The sequence below is a fragment of the Syzygium oleosum genome, unplaced genomic scaffold (assembly GCF_021117445.2).
Source record: "Syzygium oleosum isolate NSW1041296 unplaced genomic scaffold, Sole_v2.1 Sole_v2.17, whole genome shotgun sequence".
In the NCBI taxonomy this organism is placed as follows: Eukaryota; Viridiplantae; Streptophyta; class Magnoliopsida; order Myrtales; family Myrtaceae; genus Syzygium; species Syzygium oleosum.
The window spans coordinates 4,459,951-4,475,863 of NW_026607501.1; the positions used below are offsets into that span (position 1 = coordinate 4,459,951).

General features: G+C 42.0%; 3 protein-coding genes across 3 annotated transcripts; 1 reads left to right on the forward strand and 2 right to left on the reverse strand.

Moving 5' to 3' along the window:
- The first annotated feature begins 5,993 nt into the window (after window positions 1-5,993).
- Window positions 5,994-7,329, forward strand: LOC115676548 (uncharacterized). Its single transcript, XM_030599498.2, has one exon. The coding sequence runs from the start codon at window positions 6,085-6,087 to the stop codon at window positions 6,646-6,648; it is 564 nt and encodes a 187-aa protein (XP_030455358.1). The 5' UTR covers window positions 5,994-6,084; the 3' UTR covers window positions 6,649-7,329.
- A 2,160-nt stretch (window positions 7,330-9,489) lies between these two features.
- On the reverse strand, window positions 9,490-9,978 carry LOC115676762 (oleosin-like). Its single transcript, XM_030599746.2, has one exon. It carries the CDS (start codon window positions 9,910-9,912, stop codon window positions 9,490-9,492), a length of 423 nt encoding a protein of 140 aa, XP_030455606.1. The 5' UTR covers window positions 9,913-9,978.
- A 2,033-nt stretch (window positions 9,979-12,011) lies between these two features.
- Window positions 12,012-14,416, reverse strand: LOC115676652 (protein CHUP1, chloroplastic-like). Its single transcript, XM_030599595.2, has 3 exons — window positions 14,138-14,416; window positions 13,376-14,028; window positions 12,012-13,100 (listed from the first exon to the last, which is right to left on the reverse strand). The coding sequence occupies exons 1-3, from the start codon at window positions 14,250-14,252 to the stop codon at window positions 12,087-12,089; spliced, it is 1,782 nt and encodes a 593-aa protein (XP_030455455.1). The 5' UTR covers window positions 14,253-14,416; the 3' UTR covers window positions 12,012-12,086.
- Window positions 14,417-15,913: the final 1,497 nt, after the last annotated feature.

A 15,913-nucleotide genomic window follows, 5' to 3' on the forward strand; every position in this document is an offset into this window, starting at 1 on the left:
TATGCCATTCATGCACAGCCGACTCCAATGACCCACTTATGGGCAGAAACTCCCATCATTATGCAAGTCAACTAATGCATGATTATTACAATTTCATTTTAAACGAGGAAACTCGCGTCGAGTCGATAAATCTCGATCTCGTGAAATATCTCACTAATTATGTGGACTGGTGTCATATTTCTCGAGGCCATAAGAGGAAAACTTATCCAAAAAATCATAAATCTATTGTACGGTGGCCAATTTAGTCATAAACAATTTAATGTAGTCTTTCCGGTCAATTTTGACCGGAAATCAATGACGTGGATGCCGGATGTCCTACTTGACATAGACGATTTTTGGAGTTTTTTTTTTTTGCTTTTCTTTTTTCATCTTTCTTTTCCTTTTTCTGGTCCTCGCCAACCACAGGCGAAAAGGAAAAAACAAGGGAAAAAGACAAGAAAAGAAAAGAAAGATTAAAAGGATAAATAAATTAGAAAAATTTTAAAAAAATTGTTCACGTAGAATGGACGGCATTCACATTAACGATTTCTGGCCAAAATTAATGGAAATGACTACATTGTCATATCATCGTGATGTATAGGATTAAAATGGCACAATTGAAAGGTTTAAGACTGAATTAGCTACCATATAATAGGTTTAGGATTTTTCAGACAATTATCCCGATCATACTATGTATGGAAAATCGAACACGTGTCATGCATCCTCATGTGGGCGCGTTTCTTAAACCGGTAGTCCTTTGTCTCGAGACAATAAATCGAGAAGGATCTAAGGTGTTATGTAATCACATTCAGAGTCCTCTCTTGTCTTGTGCAGCTATACATATACATTCAATCCACAATCGTGTGAGACAAGAACATATACTATAATCATATTACTTTACAAGAGAACTGATTATCAAGGTATATTTTAATTAGAGATTACTGACAATGGTAACCAAACAAGCCCCATTGATCATTTGATTAGGCCACGCATCATTAGAGAATTGGAAGGTGGCCTACCACTTGCGATTAGGGTTTAGAGAGATTGCAACGTATAGAGGGGTGATTGTCTTGGTACGACCCCACCAATTTCTTGATGACCGGTTTGCTCACCTCCAAATTTCTCTAAAAGTCAAATTTAACTTTGCTAAATCGGGCACGAAATGTATAATTATGGGTCGTAATGATACCGATTTCTCTTGATTAGGGTAGTTTAATTGTATAATCATGGATTGGTATTGCTCATATTGATTTGGAGTGCAACCCCTTATGAAGAAACAATCGGCCAACCACGCATGGAAAAAAGACTATGGAGTGTGAGACCCTCCACCATTGGAAAACCCACAGCAGTCTGGTTTGAACTTTGTCAAACCCTAATTGATTAGAAATGTGACTTCAAAGTTGAGTACTGCTGATTACCTTCATTAGAATAATTATGTACTTGGAAAATTTTTGGGAAAACTAGCTGGCTCCCACAGCTTCCTAAGAGAGAGGAGATTTGGTTTTTTCTTTTCTTTTCTTTTTACTTCGGGGGTATTGGCATTTAGACCCGGCAATTTGGAGACTTGCGAAAAAACATTCAAGTCCCCCGAATCGAGTAAGTCCGGACCTTTGACTTGTGTGGGTTGCTTCGGCTCGATACAGTTTGCACGCAATTTGTGTGAACTGAATAGGCGACCTCTAGTTCCTAAATCTGAAAATCCTCGGACACCGCCAACCAATTGCGTTAATCTTGGACCTCTTAAGGAAGTTTTTGTTTTCTTATCGCCCTTGACCAATAATTTAACGGTTATCCTGCGAAAATTGAATATAGTAATTATTCTACGCGTATAAAGATTATTATGCAAAGTAATTTGACAAATTTCAAAAGCGCACTTAAATAAATCGATCATAAGTTTCTCAACATTAATTTGTAAATCGATCTTTGTAAAATAGTTTTGACAGATCCATTGATAGTCAAATTGATAACGCGGAGGCCAAAAAAGGGCAGGCGACGCTACTGACCAATGCGAAGGGAAAATCTTATCCTAATCATCCTTTAACCATGTCATATTGACAATCAAATGATGTTTAAACTAATGCCAAAATTAACAAATGGGCCACTCCACCTCCTAATATAAGATGTAGTAGCCCCATCATATTGAACCTAATCATGAAATTACTAATTAAGTTATTAATCATGAATAGAACTTGGCATGAGACCAGGTCATCAGTCAAGTTAATCATATGTATTATTACCTAATCATAAATTATTTTAACCTTGTGAGAACAAGAAAAATTAGCTTCTTATCTATAAACAAGACTAAAGAGCAATTAGCTTCTTTTCTTTTCTTTCTTGTTTTACTTCGCTAGACCAAGTACCATACCATTTTATATTCTATGCACTATAATTTAAAGAGAATTTACTTAGAAAAAAATAACATTGTTAAGTTGCGCTAATTCCCTAAAAAAACCCCAACTTTGGGTCCAATCTCAATTCCCTCTCGAACTTCTTTTTTTATCTAAAAATATTCCCCAATTTTCACACTAATCCTAAATCTGTCCATCCGTTCAAAATGTGCCACCGGTTTCTTTAAGATCACCAACATTGGAAGATTGCTTTTTTTTTTTTCATATGAATGTGATGTTGTTGATGAAGACGCGGGTTCTGATAATGAACTTCTAACTGGCCTTAATGTTGATAATTTTGAAAAAACTTGTGGCAAATTTTGAATGCACAGGCGGATTGGGACTAGAGTGAAAGCTAAGGGTTTCGTTTAGACAAAAAATAAAGTTCCAGATAGAATTGGGATTTGACTTGAAATTTGAATCAAGTTAATTTGAATGCGCAGGCGGATTGGGACTAGAGTGAAAGCTAAGGGTTTCTTTTAGACCAAAAAAATAAATTTCTGGATAGAATTGGGATTTGACTTGAAATTTGAATCAAGTTAATCATAGTAAGTTGCCTTAGCCGCTTTTATTCGGGATGCAAAAAGGACGTACCGAGGGCTTTCGGGTAAGACAAGACCATCTTGACGAGCCTCAAGAATCGTTATTTTTTCGGGTAATAATAAAGTCATATGATGCGATCATCGTGATAAATCATAGAGTTTTCTGATCCTCAACAGAATGAGAACCACGTCGGCACATAACCGCAGCCTATTTTTCCTACTTCATACATTTTTATTACCTCGATTTGAAAGAAATTTTCTCTAGTTATTGATGATTCCAAGGGGCAAAGACTTGGTCGTGGAGTAGTGGACCCATTTGAAACGAGCAGCACACAAATTGTGGAGCTTGGGAAGTTGGGCAAATTTTGGTCCTCAAACATTAAAAGATGCAAGAAACGATCGGAACGCACCCACGCATGCCCACTACCTGGAAGGAAAGGCAAATGCTTCGAGGTTGACTTGTGATGTCGACCTCATCCATCCTCTCCGTTGACTCGACCACCACTCCCCTCCAAGTTCGTGCCTAAATATCGCCAACCTCAGTGCTGGGTCAAATTATACAATGCCCCCCCAGGTTTTTAGGGTTATTCGAAAATTGTCTCCCGGCATTTCGATTTCTGCAATTTGCTCCCCTCGAGCTTTAGAAATCGGTCGCAACGTGTCTCCCGGCGTTGACTCCGACCACGTGAAAGCAGTGATTGATTATGGATGGCAAATTCGTCATATATGTATATACGTATAAAAAAATAGAAGAATGATTCATGAAGAGATCGCACATGAAGTCGTGTGACTAAAATCCCAAGGAGAATTGACCGGAGTCAACACCAAATGCACATGGATATATAGTTTCGATCTATATATTTGTACAATCGATGTTGTGTCTTTTTTTTTTTTCTCACATACAGAGGATGTGTGATCGTTTTGCCTTTTGTATCTAATCATGTGGAGTCACATCGTTATATATGTGAGAAAAATTTGGCCGGAGGTCAATACTTGGGGGGCACATTGCCACCAACTTCAAAAAGCCGGGGGTCAAATTGCAAAAATAAATAATTCAGGGGGCAATTTGCCACAATCTTAAAAAAATTGTGTAATCCATATCTTTTTTTTTTTTTCTCTTACGTGCAGATGATATGTGACCATTTTGCCTTCTATAACTGATCGTGTGCAGTCACGTGATCATATATGCGAGAAAAAATTTGGCTGGAGCCAATACCATGGGGCAAATTGCCACCTGCTTCAAAAGGCCGGGGTAAAATTGCAAGAATACGAAAAGTCAAGGGGCAAGTTGCCACGATCTCAAAAGTCTCGGGCACAAAATGCAATTCTCCCCTCAGTAGTGCGATAGCGCGTGGAATTCCACTATTTATCTGGTGCTTCACTGCCGTGTGCTCTTGAACTTCGCCTATCCAATCAGACTCTGACACGTGGAGTCTAACTTGGCAATATTAAAGTGGGCTACCACGCCGACTCCCACCTTATATTTTAACGTTTAATCCTTAGTGTGATCGAAGTGGCACTGAAATTTTCCATTGGCTTCTGACTTAAGTGACCATTCTGAAAGCACTGATCAAGGTATAGAAAGACAGTTAGAACATTTATTGAGACAAACCTTGAAGGGAAAATGCACACGTTGCAGGTAAATTACTGAACCAAAAAATAAGAATGAAAGACTCCCACTTCCCAAATTTTTACTTTTCTGAACCTTAGTAAGTGCTGTAAGCAGGGAAGATCGGTTTCCGGGCGAGACCAGCATTTCGGTCCCGCCCAGAAATCAAGAACCGGACCGACCGATCCGGTCCGGTAATCGGGTGGGCCAATGAAACCGGTGTCATATTTAGTTTGTTTATTTATTTAGTTATTGTTGATATATAAGATGAAATTTAATTGATGCGTTTCTACAATCAATGAGATATGAGTAGCATAGTAGGTTTCACAGAGAATTTTTCGATTTGTGGTAGAATTTGATTGGAATGAGCGACTATTATTGTATTTTGATTCGTTCGTGTCATCTTGCTCACGTGCATAGCATAGTTGCTCCAGTCTTAAAGGACTTTCCTTTGTGAAATGATATATAGATTACAGTTTTTTCTACAGATTTTTAAGAAATAAAAAAAATAAAATAAAAATCTATCCGGTTCGAGTGGAACTAGATCGAAATTCACCGGTTCTAATTTTATGGAACTGGGAACCACCTAGACTTGGCCAGTCCAGTTCAGTCCGGGCGGTTTCTTTTGCTCACCCCTAGCTCCAAGAGAATTATTATATTTTTATTTATTTATTATTTTCGATTGGGAACGTTTTTAGTCGTGATGATTAATCGAAGAGTCGTAATTAATGCAAGGAATGGCCTAATTGTTAGCCTACGGACTGACGAGGTAAAAGAGCCAATTCTACCCTAAGTTCGTTCCGCTTATACGGCCCCCTACCAGTCAAATTTCACGGGCCGTTCCAAATTCGACTTGCATGTGAGGTGCAGCGTTCTAGCATTCCGCATCGCTTGTCTACTAAACCTTTATATTGAACTCTCTAAGCTTCAAAATAATTAATTATTAACTCGTCCCTTCATCTAACAACCTAAATTTTCATAACAGCCGACAGTAGTCCTACATAATCTCACAGCAAAGCTCTATTTATTTGACAAAAAATGATCGATTTGAAAAATATTTTTTTAAAAATGATCGCTTTTCAAACCGTTCTTATGAAGGAATTTTAATGCAAAAGTACACTTGAAGTAGGCAGTTGGGACCAAGATTTTAGAACTCTTCATCAGGTTCGGAGTCAACACGCACTGAGAAAAACCGCAGCTTATGGTCGTGTCGTTTTTCCATAGCGTTGTTCGGTATGCGTTCGGGCATTAACTAATTGCCCCAAGCACTAGGGATTTTGGAAAATCAAATTCATCTCATTTTTTTTTCCAGCCTTGTAATTATTCTATTTTTCTGCAATTAAATTATCCACGAAATCTCTACAAATTAGTCGAGAAAATCCCACGAGAAGACGTAGTCAAACGAAAGCCACCGGCTATCACCGGTCACCTGCACCCCTCTCTTTTACCTCACCTGTATATAACACTCCTTCGTTCGAAACCTGTACTAAGCTTTTCCAAGGCACACACACAAAGTCACGTCCACACCATTTCCTAGCTTCGATCGTCGTATCCTCCGGTCCCGGAAATGGTTCAAGCCCAGGAGGCGGTGCCGCCGCCGGAGACGGACTCCGGCGCCTCCCATCACAGGCGGCCCGCCCTCGGCCTCGCCGTCTCCGTCCCGGCCCTCGTGTCGTCGTGGGCGAAGAAGGCCGGCGAAGTCTCGAAGAAGCTCGTGCCCCACAAGCGCGACCGGTGCAAGTTCACGCCGAGATCATCATCGCCGGCGGCGGCGGCGGTGCCGAGCTCGCCGCTGATGCGCCCGAAGAAGCTCCTCTCGAGCATAAGCAACAAGGCGATCGCGTTCGTGCACAGGACCAGGAAGGGCTCGGCCCACGGGGAGGACTCCGAGGCGGACTCCGAGGAGTTCGGCTTCGGGGACGGCGGGGTGTGGCAGCGGAGCATCCTGATGGGGGACAAGTGCCAGCCGCTGGACTTCTCCGGGGTGATCTACTACGACGAGAGCGGGAAGAAGGTCGACCAGCTGCCCCTCCGGTCGCCCCGCGCCAGCCCCTTGCCCGGGTACCTCGCCCGCGCCCGCCCGGAGGAGGGCCGGGTCAGCAAATTCGACTTCGGCGGGCTAGGGAAGTAACCCAGAAGAAAACTCTACAGCAGCACCATATCAGCATGTGATCCCCTGTCAAGGGCTGTGTTCCAGTGTAACTTCTTCTTCTTCGTTTTTGTGTTTGGAGCGTGGTCGTCTGTGTTTTGCCCCTGTGATTAGACGAGAGGTTCTGAGGAATTTGTCTGTACAAAAACGTTTCAGACAGGAATTGGTTTTCGTTCCATGATGTTTTTTGGGGCCGTCCCTTCACCAAATGTTGTAAGTTTTAATCTCTGTCGTGAACTAGAATTCACCTATCATTTCAACGGGTTAAACCGTCTGATCTTTACTGCATCGTCGAAAGCTCGAGAGGGTTCAGAAAGGAACTTTGCTTCTGATTGGCAGAGGAAAAGACGACAGAAGTTGCTCGGCCTTTTGTTTGTTTTTTATTCGCCCAGATGCGAGAGAGAGACAGATGAAGGTCTGACGAGACTGATTCCAGGCGCCGCCAAGATTGAAATAGTCGTGTATCGTCAGGATTGTAGGCTTTTTAGCGTGCATCACTTGGTTCTATACCCACAATAATACACTATTCAGTAGTCGTTCACCTGCGACGGTTCGTGTCGTGTTAAGGCTGGATATCTCGAGACGGTCCTTCTGTTCACGAAATATAAAGAAAAGTTATAAACTTATTGTATTGATAGCAATTCAATCATGAATTTTTCAATTGGACTAATTTAGTTCTAAATCCTTTTCACGTTTTGCCAATTGAGTTCATCCGGTAAATTTATATCGGAAATTGATCAAATTGAAATGTTTATGATCAATTTGGTTCAATTGAAAGGTTTAGAACTAAATTGATCTAGTTGCAATAGGTTTATGACTTTTTCGGTATTTTTTTTGTTAACGAATTACAAAGAAGATTCGTGTCGTGTTAAGGTCGAATAACTAGAGATACCCTTATAGAAACGATTCCTATATGTTGACTCAAATTGATACGTTTTTCATTGTAAGTTTTATTAATTACGACATTTGATGCTGACACGAGTAGAGATACGAATTGCAAACACGATCATGATACAAAGAACACAAATTGCCAACTATTTTGTTAGATGTCCCAACAAAGTTGAGGCATCTCGGGTTTACATTCAAATTTAATCCTGCCATTAATGACGGCAATTTTTCAAAGGCGTCTGTAATTTCTAACGAGATGGTAATTTTTGAAATGCCATAGTAGATTATAGTAGGAAAGCAATAATTTTTCGATAACATATGATGATTCCCAAATGCATTTGCAACTTTTAACAATTGATGATAGCTTTATAATGTTGGTTACCTCCTAACAAGTGATGATAATGTTTTATATGCATGAGTGATTTCGTGTTTCGTAAAACAAATCAACAATTTTAAAAAAAAAAATCGGTGACGTGGCCGCCCCCACCAAACAAACGGTTCAGATTGCACGAGAGAAGATCAACGATGATGATTCATGTGAACGGTTCGAGTGACTTTTGACCTGTTATATTTTCAAAGGTCCACATCTTCCTTCCGCGATCCAACGGATGCCGCACCATGGACGATCTCGGCCGAAGAACAATAAAGGCTTATGGACCATTATTCGATAGATTTGACTTATTATACAAATTAATTATATTCAATAAATGAATCGTAAATAAATTTAAAATTATAAAAGCCCAAAATAACGCGAATATTAAATAAATTCATAATTTATTTAGACCCAACTCACACTCACATGTACGTCTTTCTCTCGCTGTCACTCAATTTCGCAATTGAGTTTTGATATGAATTTTTTAAAATTAAATTAAATATGGAAGTAATTTAGCAATATGTGTCGGATCGGATATAAATTTGGTGTATGGATTGGTGTATGGATTGGATATGATACATGTCACTAGATTTGTATTGTATAAAAATAAATAAAAAAACGAGCTAAATGGATTAATTTGGACGGGTGCATTTTCGACTTGACCTACCAATTTGACCGCTGCCGATTCTACATTCAATTAGTAAAAATGGCAAGTCTTAAGCAAGCAATTGATCTGCAGAACGAGAGAACACGTGGATATATCATCAGAGACTTCAAAATTTGCACGCCAAAATTAAGAACGACCCAGTTTTGCATTCTTCTACCCTCGCCTCGTCAAAAACGACAACGACCCAGAAACATTCTCGGCGATTTCTTTTCTTCCTGCCGAGCCACGCGTGCGTTTCACGTAATCGCCATGGAAATCGTTCGTTCAAGCTCGAACAGCGAGTAAACAGCGGTCGCAAAACGCTTCAACGTTCCGCGACTCCCACAAGAAGACCAGCTTTTCAGCTTCTAGAGCGGTAAAACTAAGAGGGCTCGTGGGCACTCGCCGACACTATGTCTGACCACAGGAAACCTCAGGATTCAAGTCAAAGTTCAAGAAAGAGGCCTGTTCTTTAATGTTGATCCTTGGCCCCTACATGGCCCCTGCTCGTCGGTTGACTTCGACTTTTTTGGAGTTGACTCGACGAAGCCCGTTGGAGCAGAGTCAACAAAAGGTGGTCGGAGTCCCACTCCGGGACACAGGAGAAGGAGTAGGCATCAGACGGAACAAAAAAGACTACTCTGTTCACATTCTCAATTGTCAAACACACTTGCTGTTTTTTTCTTACAAGAACAAGGACAGGTCGATGTGATGTCCTTTGTCTGCATGTCCTCCGCGTTTCTCCATTTTCCACAGGCGCAAACACAGCCGCGGGCAGAAAGAAACTCTTGAACAGCAGCGAAAGAGAAAGCAGCCCCAGGAACCGTGTGTGCGCGCGCACGACGAGATTAAGATGACGAGAAGCAAAAGCAAATGACTATAGGAACACCCCCCCAAATGGCTCACCTTTCGACCTTTACTTTGCAAAAGCCTCCCCGGCATAGTCCTTGACATGACCAGTCCTGGCATTGGCTCCCCGACCCACGCCCGACAGGTCGGACCCCGTGAAGTACTTGTACAGCCACGACACGCCGGCCAGCGCGATGACCCCGAACCCGCACGCGGACAGCACGGCGGCGACCGCCACGAACAGGACGGCGGCGATCGGGACCCACACGGGGCTCGAGACGATGACCAGCGGCGCCAGGAGGATCAGGCCCACGACGGCGGCGGTGATGGTGAGGCCGATCAGGAGGAGCAACACGGCGTCGGCGACGACGAGGGCGAGGAACCCGAGGAGGTGGGCCGAGCCGCCCGGCGCGTGCTCGTGCAGCTTGTGGAAGACGGAAGCGCCGTGAGCGGCGGAGGGCCTGGGAGGTACTACCTGGAGGTCGGCCATTGTTGAGGATCGGGAGAGCTTGGCTTCAAAGAAGGAGATGAGAGCAGGGGAGCGGAGAGAAGAGGCAGGGGAAACAGAGTGCTTTTTTTTTTTTTTTTTTTTTCTAAGTGTTAGGCGACTGTGGCGGACGCGGGCTGACACGTGTGAAGAAGGTGCTCCGCGGCGGAGGCATGCGAGTTGACACGTGTGGGAACCGTGGAGCACGTAGGGGGGCGATGCTGATGCCCGCCTGTAACGTGGGAACTTTACCTTTTTTTGACCACAAATTTAATTGAGGGGATTATAGAAGATTGTTTGTTATTCATGCATGATGAATTATTATTAATCTGCAATTAAATTTGCCTAAAGTACTAGTTGGAGGGTAAGTGATGATTAGCCATAAAAAGAGAGGTACTTATTAATCGTACAATTAATTTTGATGACTTCGAGAATTTTCCTGTAATTAGATAATTAATTTATCTAAGTATTTTGTCGAGCTTGTCATTATTTCGTGTAGACCAAAGATTTAGAAGTTTGGACAAATTACTCGAGCGCAACTTGGACATCATGAGAAAGAGGGAGAATTCCAAATAAAGGCTCGGTTGCCCTCATTTTCTCAAAAAAAGGGGTTGAAGTGACTTTTGTTTCGAATAAAGACATGAGATGGTTATGTGAGTTTTAAAGGAGAGCCTGATTTTCTGGCTAGTTAATGGCATTTTCGTCATTTACCCTTTTTTTTCTTTTTTCTTTTTTATGGTTTTTTCTTTCTTCTTCGTCAATAATCGATCTTAATTGATGGGTGGTCACTGGCGATGCTCGAAGAGGGTTGAGCGAGGATTGCCCTCACAAGCTGTAGGCAAGGGAATGTCTCACCTGGGCGAGGCCGCTCTCGAAAGCCATAGGTGAGGGTTGCCTTGTCTAGATCTGGCGAGGGTCTGAAAAGAAGAAAATAGAAATGAGAAAAAGAAAAAATAATTTAAAATTAAAATTATCTTTGGATGAAAATGCCTTGACTGGTTGGAATATTTAGCCGGTCAACGATCGGCGAGGTCAGGCCCTTATTTGAAACTGTTATAATCACTTCAGACTCTTATTTGAGATTGACGGTCACTTCAGCCCTTATTTGACAAAAGATCAACTTCAAGCTCTTATTTGAGAAAATAATGACATTTCATGTCCTTATTTGAAATTTTCCCTCAGAAAGAAGAGCTATATTGCATGGTGTACAAAAAGTAGAATAAAACCGTCAATGCAACAACATCGCCCTTGTAGAGTTTTTCGTGCCTTATTTTGCGACAAAGAGAAAACATTCCAATCCCTACCCTATGCAAAAAGATTCGCATTGCACGGACTTTTAAGAGTCGATCGCGATTAAACTTGTTGGATAAGTAAATTAGAGATAAATCGAGCAGCTCAATCCACATCTCAATTCACGCAAAAAAAAGAAAATCCACATCTCAATGCTAATTATCCATCGTTCCGTCTTTTGCGAGAACATAATCTCATATCAGATACGATAAATCAAGTATCTAATTCGGACAATTGCGAAGAGGATCGAAGGCGTTTAGAGAGAGAGAGAGAGAGAGTACCATATTGGAATTATGGAGCGAGAGCAACCAAGAAGGGCAATGCACAGCAGATGGGACAACGGGACGCTTCTGTCGAGAACCTCAATTCCCTCCGAAACCCGCGGCAGCAATCGGATCGCCGGGAGCAAGATGGAAAATATTCGCGCAACATGAAACGACGTCGTGAAGAAGCGCGGTTTGGATTATAAACAAGCGCATGGCCCGTGGGCCGTGGCTCAGTTCAAAGCGGCCCATTTCGGATCCCGTTTTGGACGGAGCGATACTAGAAGGCCCAATAGGGCCCAAACCATGTATATGGAACGCTTGGGTAGTGTTTTTTTTTTTCTCTTTTTTTAATAAATGGAATTAAGTGTTTATTTGGACTTAAAAATAAAAGCAACAAGTGCTTTTTTCCCATCAAAATTTAAAGGATTATTCAAATTTCAAAAAATTATGTATAATTCATATGTGCATTTACAAAAATATGTGAGCTATAAAATTTAGCTTAAGTAAAAAAATAAAAAGTAAAAGTAATTCCACACAGATGGTTATTATTAAACTATAATCAGCTCATATTGCAACATAATGGCTAGAAATTTTCATTGTCATGATCAGTTCAATGCGCTGTCAATCGAAATACAACCAAGAGCAAAATCTTGGTATGAGTAGCAGTATGAAGATGAAGATGATGAAGGCAGAAACATGGCAAGGCGAGCTAGCTTCGATCTGGTTCATCTGCCCGTGTTGCGCATCCGGTGATCGAGCTGGCCTGATCTTGCTGACCACTTGCTTGTTTGTCTCGTTTTTTTCTAATTCATTCGCGCTCTGATGACTTGAACCGGTCGCCTCCGATGCGGTCACATCCTGATGCTTTTGCACCTGTTCTTTTGCCGTAACCTTTACTGCATTGTCCCTCGATTCTGTAGTAAGCATCCGACTCGACCTCCTGTCATGTGTTTTGTGGCTACATGGTTCCATTTCGACAGGTGCTAATGTATCTTCGAACGCCGGTTCTAGATTCCTAACGCTAACAGAGTCATTGAAAGATACTCTCCTCAGGCAGGAGCGAATCTCCGGGCTCGGGGACTCTGCGAGATCCTTCTTGCTCTTCTTCCTAGAAGCGTCAATACTGTAATTCCAATAACTACTGGTCCTCGATTTCGAAAGTCCCTCGGTGACCATCGACATCGAAAATCCGCGGATTAATCCCGTCTTTCCCCAAAAACTCTTGCCAGGAGACATCTCTGGTGATGGATCCACCACTATAATGTCCCTCTTACTCTTGTTCCACCTCTTTATCTTAGTGATCAGGCTAGATCTCTCGCTTTTGCTTATGCTGCTTTGGCTACCTGCAGTGCTTTCAAGGGTTGAGCTTGTATCATCGATTTCGCGGCTCTCCGTGGAGGTCGGAGAAGAATCGGCGCTGTCAGATGTGGCGCGACTGGTGGATTTGGGAGTACGGGGCGGGGTTCGGTAATCTTGGATTTCGAATCTCAAGCAACTGTTGAGCCACTTTTGGTACACCAGCTCTTCCACCCTGCTGAATCTCTGCTTCTGTAGCGTCTCTATCTGCTTCAAGAGCCCTTTGTTCACATGTTTCAGGGCATTCACCTCCTCTTTGACCCCGGCAATCACTTCGCTCTGCGAGACGACACAGCAGAAACCCGAAATTACACCGAGAATGATGTCGGACACAAAAGATAAAAATCGACGAATGTCCGGCTTAAAATCCCAACAGAGTTCATAAAACACAAGTCATGGTTGACACACATCATGTATTATCATCAATCAGAAACATGTTGCTTGGATGTTTCCTTAAAACTAACAGACCTGAGAAAATACACGTATGTTTTGCTGTCTTTCGGATAGAAGGAGCCGGTTCGAAGACAGCATAGAAATGACAAGCTTTCCCATACCTCTGTCATGGTGGAGAGGGAAGTGGTTTTCGCCTGAGCAGAGTTCAACTTGAGCGCTAGCTCCCTCTTTTCGAGCTCGAGCTCCTTGTTCCTCCGATTCATCCCCAAGACCTCCAGCTTCACATTGTCCATAGTCTTCGTCTTCCTCTCGAACACGGGCTCTCGAGATACCTTTTCTTTACTGTGATAGCCGTAGACTTGCTCTTCAATCATGTTTAGTTGCGCCTTCATTTGGATTTCGCCGGCGTTCGTCTTTTCCTGCCACTGCTTCACCATCTTCTCCGCTGTCTCTAGCTGCTTCTCCGCCAGAAAGCTCTCTCTAATCTCCTTTTCAAGGTCGTTTTTCTCGGCCTCGAGCGTGCTAACGGCAGCCTTCAGCATGTCGACCTCGGATGATCTGACCCTTAATTGCCTCTTCAAATGTGTGACGAAGGAATGTTGTTCTCTCAGCCCATAGAGCTCCAACAGCTTATTCTCAACTGCTATTTCTCTTCTTCTCAGGTCGTTAAGCAGATGCTTCATCTGTTCGGCTTCTTCGACACCATTCGGATTCTTGTCCTGCCGGGCAATCGCCCGTTGCCTGCTCGCATCTGCAGTCTCGATTTCCTCCTTTTCCTCAGCATGGCCACTTTGCCGGTTCGCATCTTCGTCTCCTGAAACCATGCAAGCAGTAGCACCATCATTTAGAATCAAATGAAACCATCTTTGCCAAATTCCGGATTAACTCGGGAAGGAAATCTTTAACAGAAAAAAGGGAATGACCTGATGATTCGAGATGTGGTTTTCGTTTCCTCCTCGAAGCCTTGACGACGCCATTACTAGAAACTGCAAGAGCTGCAACAGTAGCGAGAATCAGCAAGCTTGCTCTGATTATCATGTAATGGTTCCACTGGTACAGCCCAACAGCTTTTCGCCTCCAGCAGGGCCTTGGAAACCTCTGAATTCAGCTCCAATCCGTAGTTTCACCATCAAAATGACACTACCGTTCTTTGATTCGATCTGCTGTGTAGCTGATGCAGACAAATCTCATCACCCACCAGCGGTCAAAATGCTTTTTGGAACAACTTGTTGTCGAAGGACCAGGGCACGGAAAAGAAACACATAACATCCACACAAGCTCGAGATATACTTCGTTCTCATGCTTTTTGTCCCTCCCTTGCTTCAATCCTAGAAGATCTTTTGCTGCTGAGCCCCACTAGATTTTTGTGCAGATGATGGGAAATCAACTGCCAAGAATGGTAGTTACAAGTCTTGCACGTCGAATCGACGGGCCATAGCGGGCGACGCGCCGATGACTAAGGTCGATCCTCAAGTCGTGAACAAGGTGGCCAGGGCCCGAGAGGCGGTTTGAGTTACACCATAAGTTCCGGTGTCACACTTCTCGTGCCAGAATATATGTTATAATAAGGCTTTCGGAGTGTATTTGGTATAAGATCGGTCAATACTATCGATTTATTAAGGCTCTCTTTGTTTCACGGCAAATGAATGATCGGGAAAGCATTTTCCGAACAATGCTTGTATTGCTTGACATGATTAGTTGATAAAAAATGTTTTCATTATCGATAACAATCTATATTTATACACTTTTGTGAACGATGAAAATATCGATAATCATTTTAAGGAAAATATTTTTCATATTATTCATTTTAAGCAAAACAAATGGAACATAAATAATCTAATAAATTCTTACTGAGCGCTACGAATTGTACAGTAATTTTAAGCTGATTTTATAAGTTAATTTATATTAAATCTGTCAAAATGGGATATAAACCAATTTTTTAATCCATATTTGATGAACTGAGTTGTTATATGGATTAATTATATTTATTAAATAGATCAAAGATGAGTTTGGAATGGTAAGGCTTAAAATAATATGAGTGTTAAATTGGTCACAACTTACTTAGACTCAATCCATCTCTATAACTCTTTCTCTCTCTCACCCTATTTCGTGCTCACATATTAATTTGTGTATAAGTTTTTATATAGAAGTGTTTTAGCAATATGGGTTGGGTCGAATATGCGTTGGGTATTGTTGGGTATGGGTCGGATCGGGTATGCATTGTGTATTGTTGGGTCGGGCATGAATCATTAGATTTGTGTTGAATATAACCAGGAAACCAGTTATAATGTGGATATGAGCAGCGTATTCCGTGGAAATCGGCAAATCTTACAAGAGGTTTCCTTTTATGAGAATGTTACGACTTGGTTGCATTGAAGCCAAGGGACTTTACTAGAGTCAAAGTTGCCAATACTTAGTTCGAGTCCGGCCACTATATCATGTACGTACCCTGCTCCTTGGTGGAATAATCGGTACCTATTAATGAGTCAAAACGGGTTAAATGGATCAATTTAGATCGAACTAATTTCGACCCGACCCATACCCGATCCGTTCAACTGGTCTAATCTCGGTATATCTAAATTTTTTTTTTGGTCACATATATCTAAAATTACTGTAGCGTTTTTATGCACGGAAAGGTTCGTTATTTATAGTAAACAATATTCCTCAATTTGAATAATCTATATGGTATATGATTATGT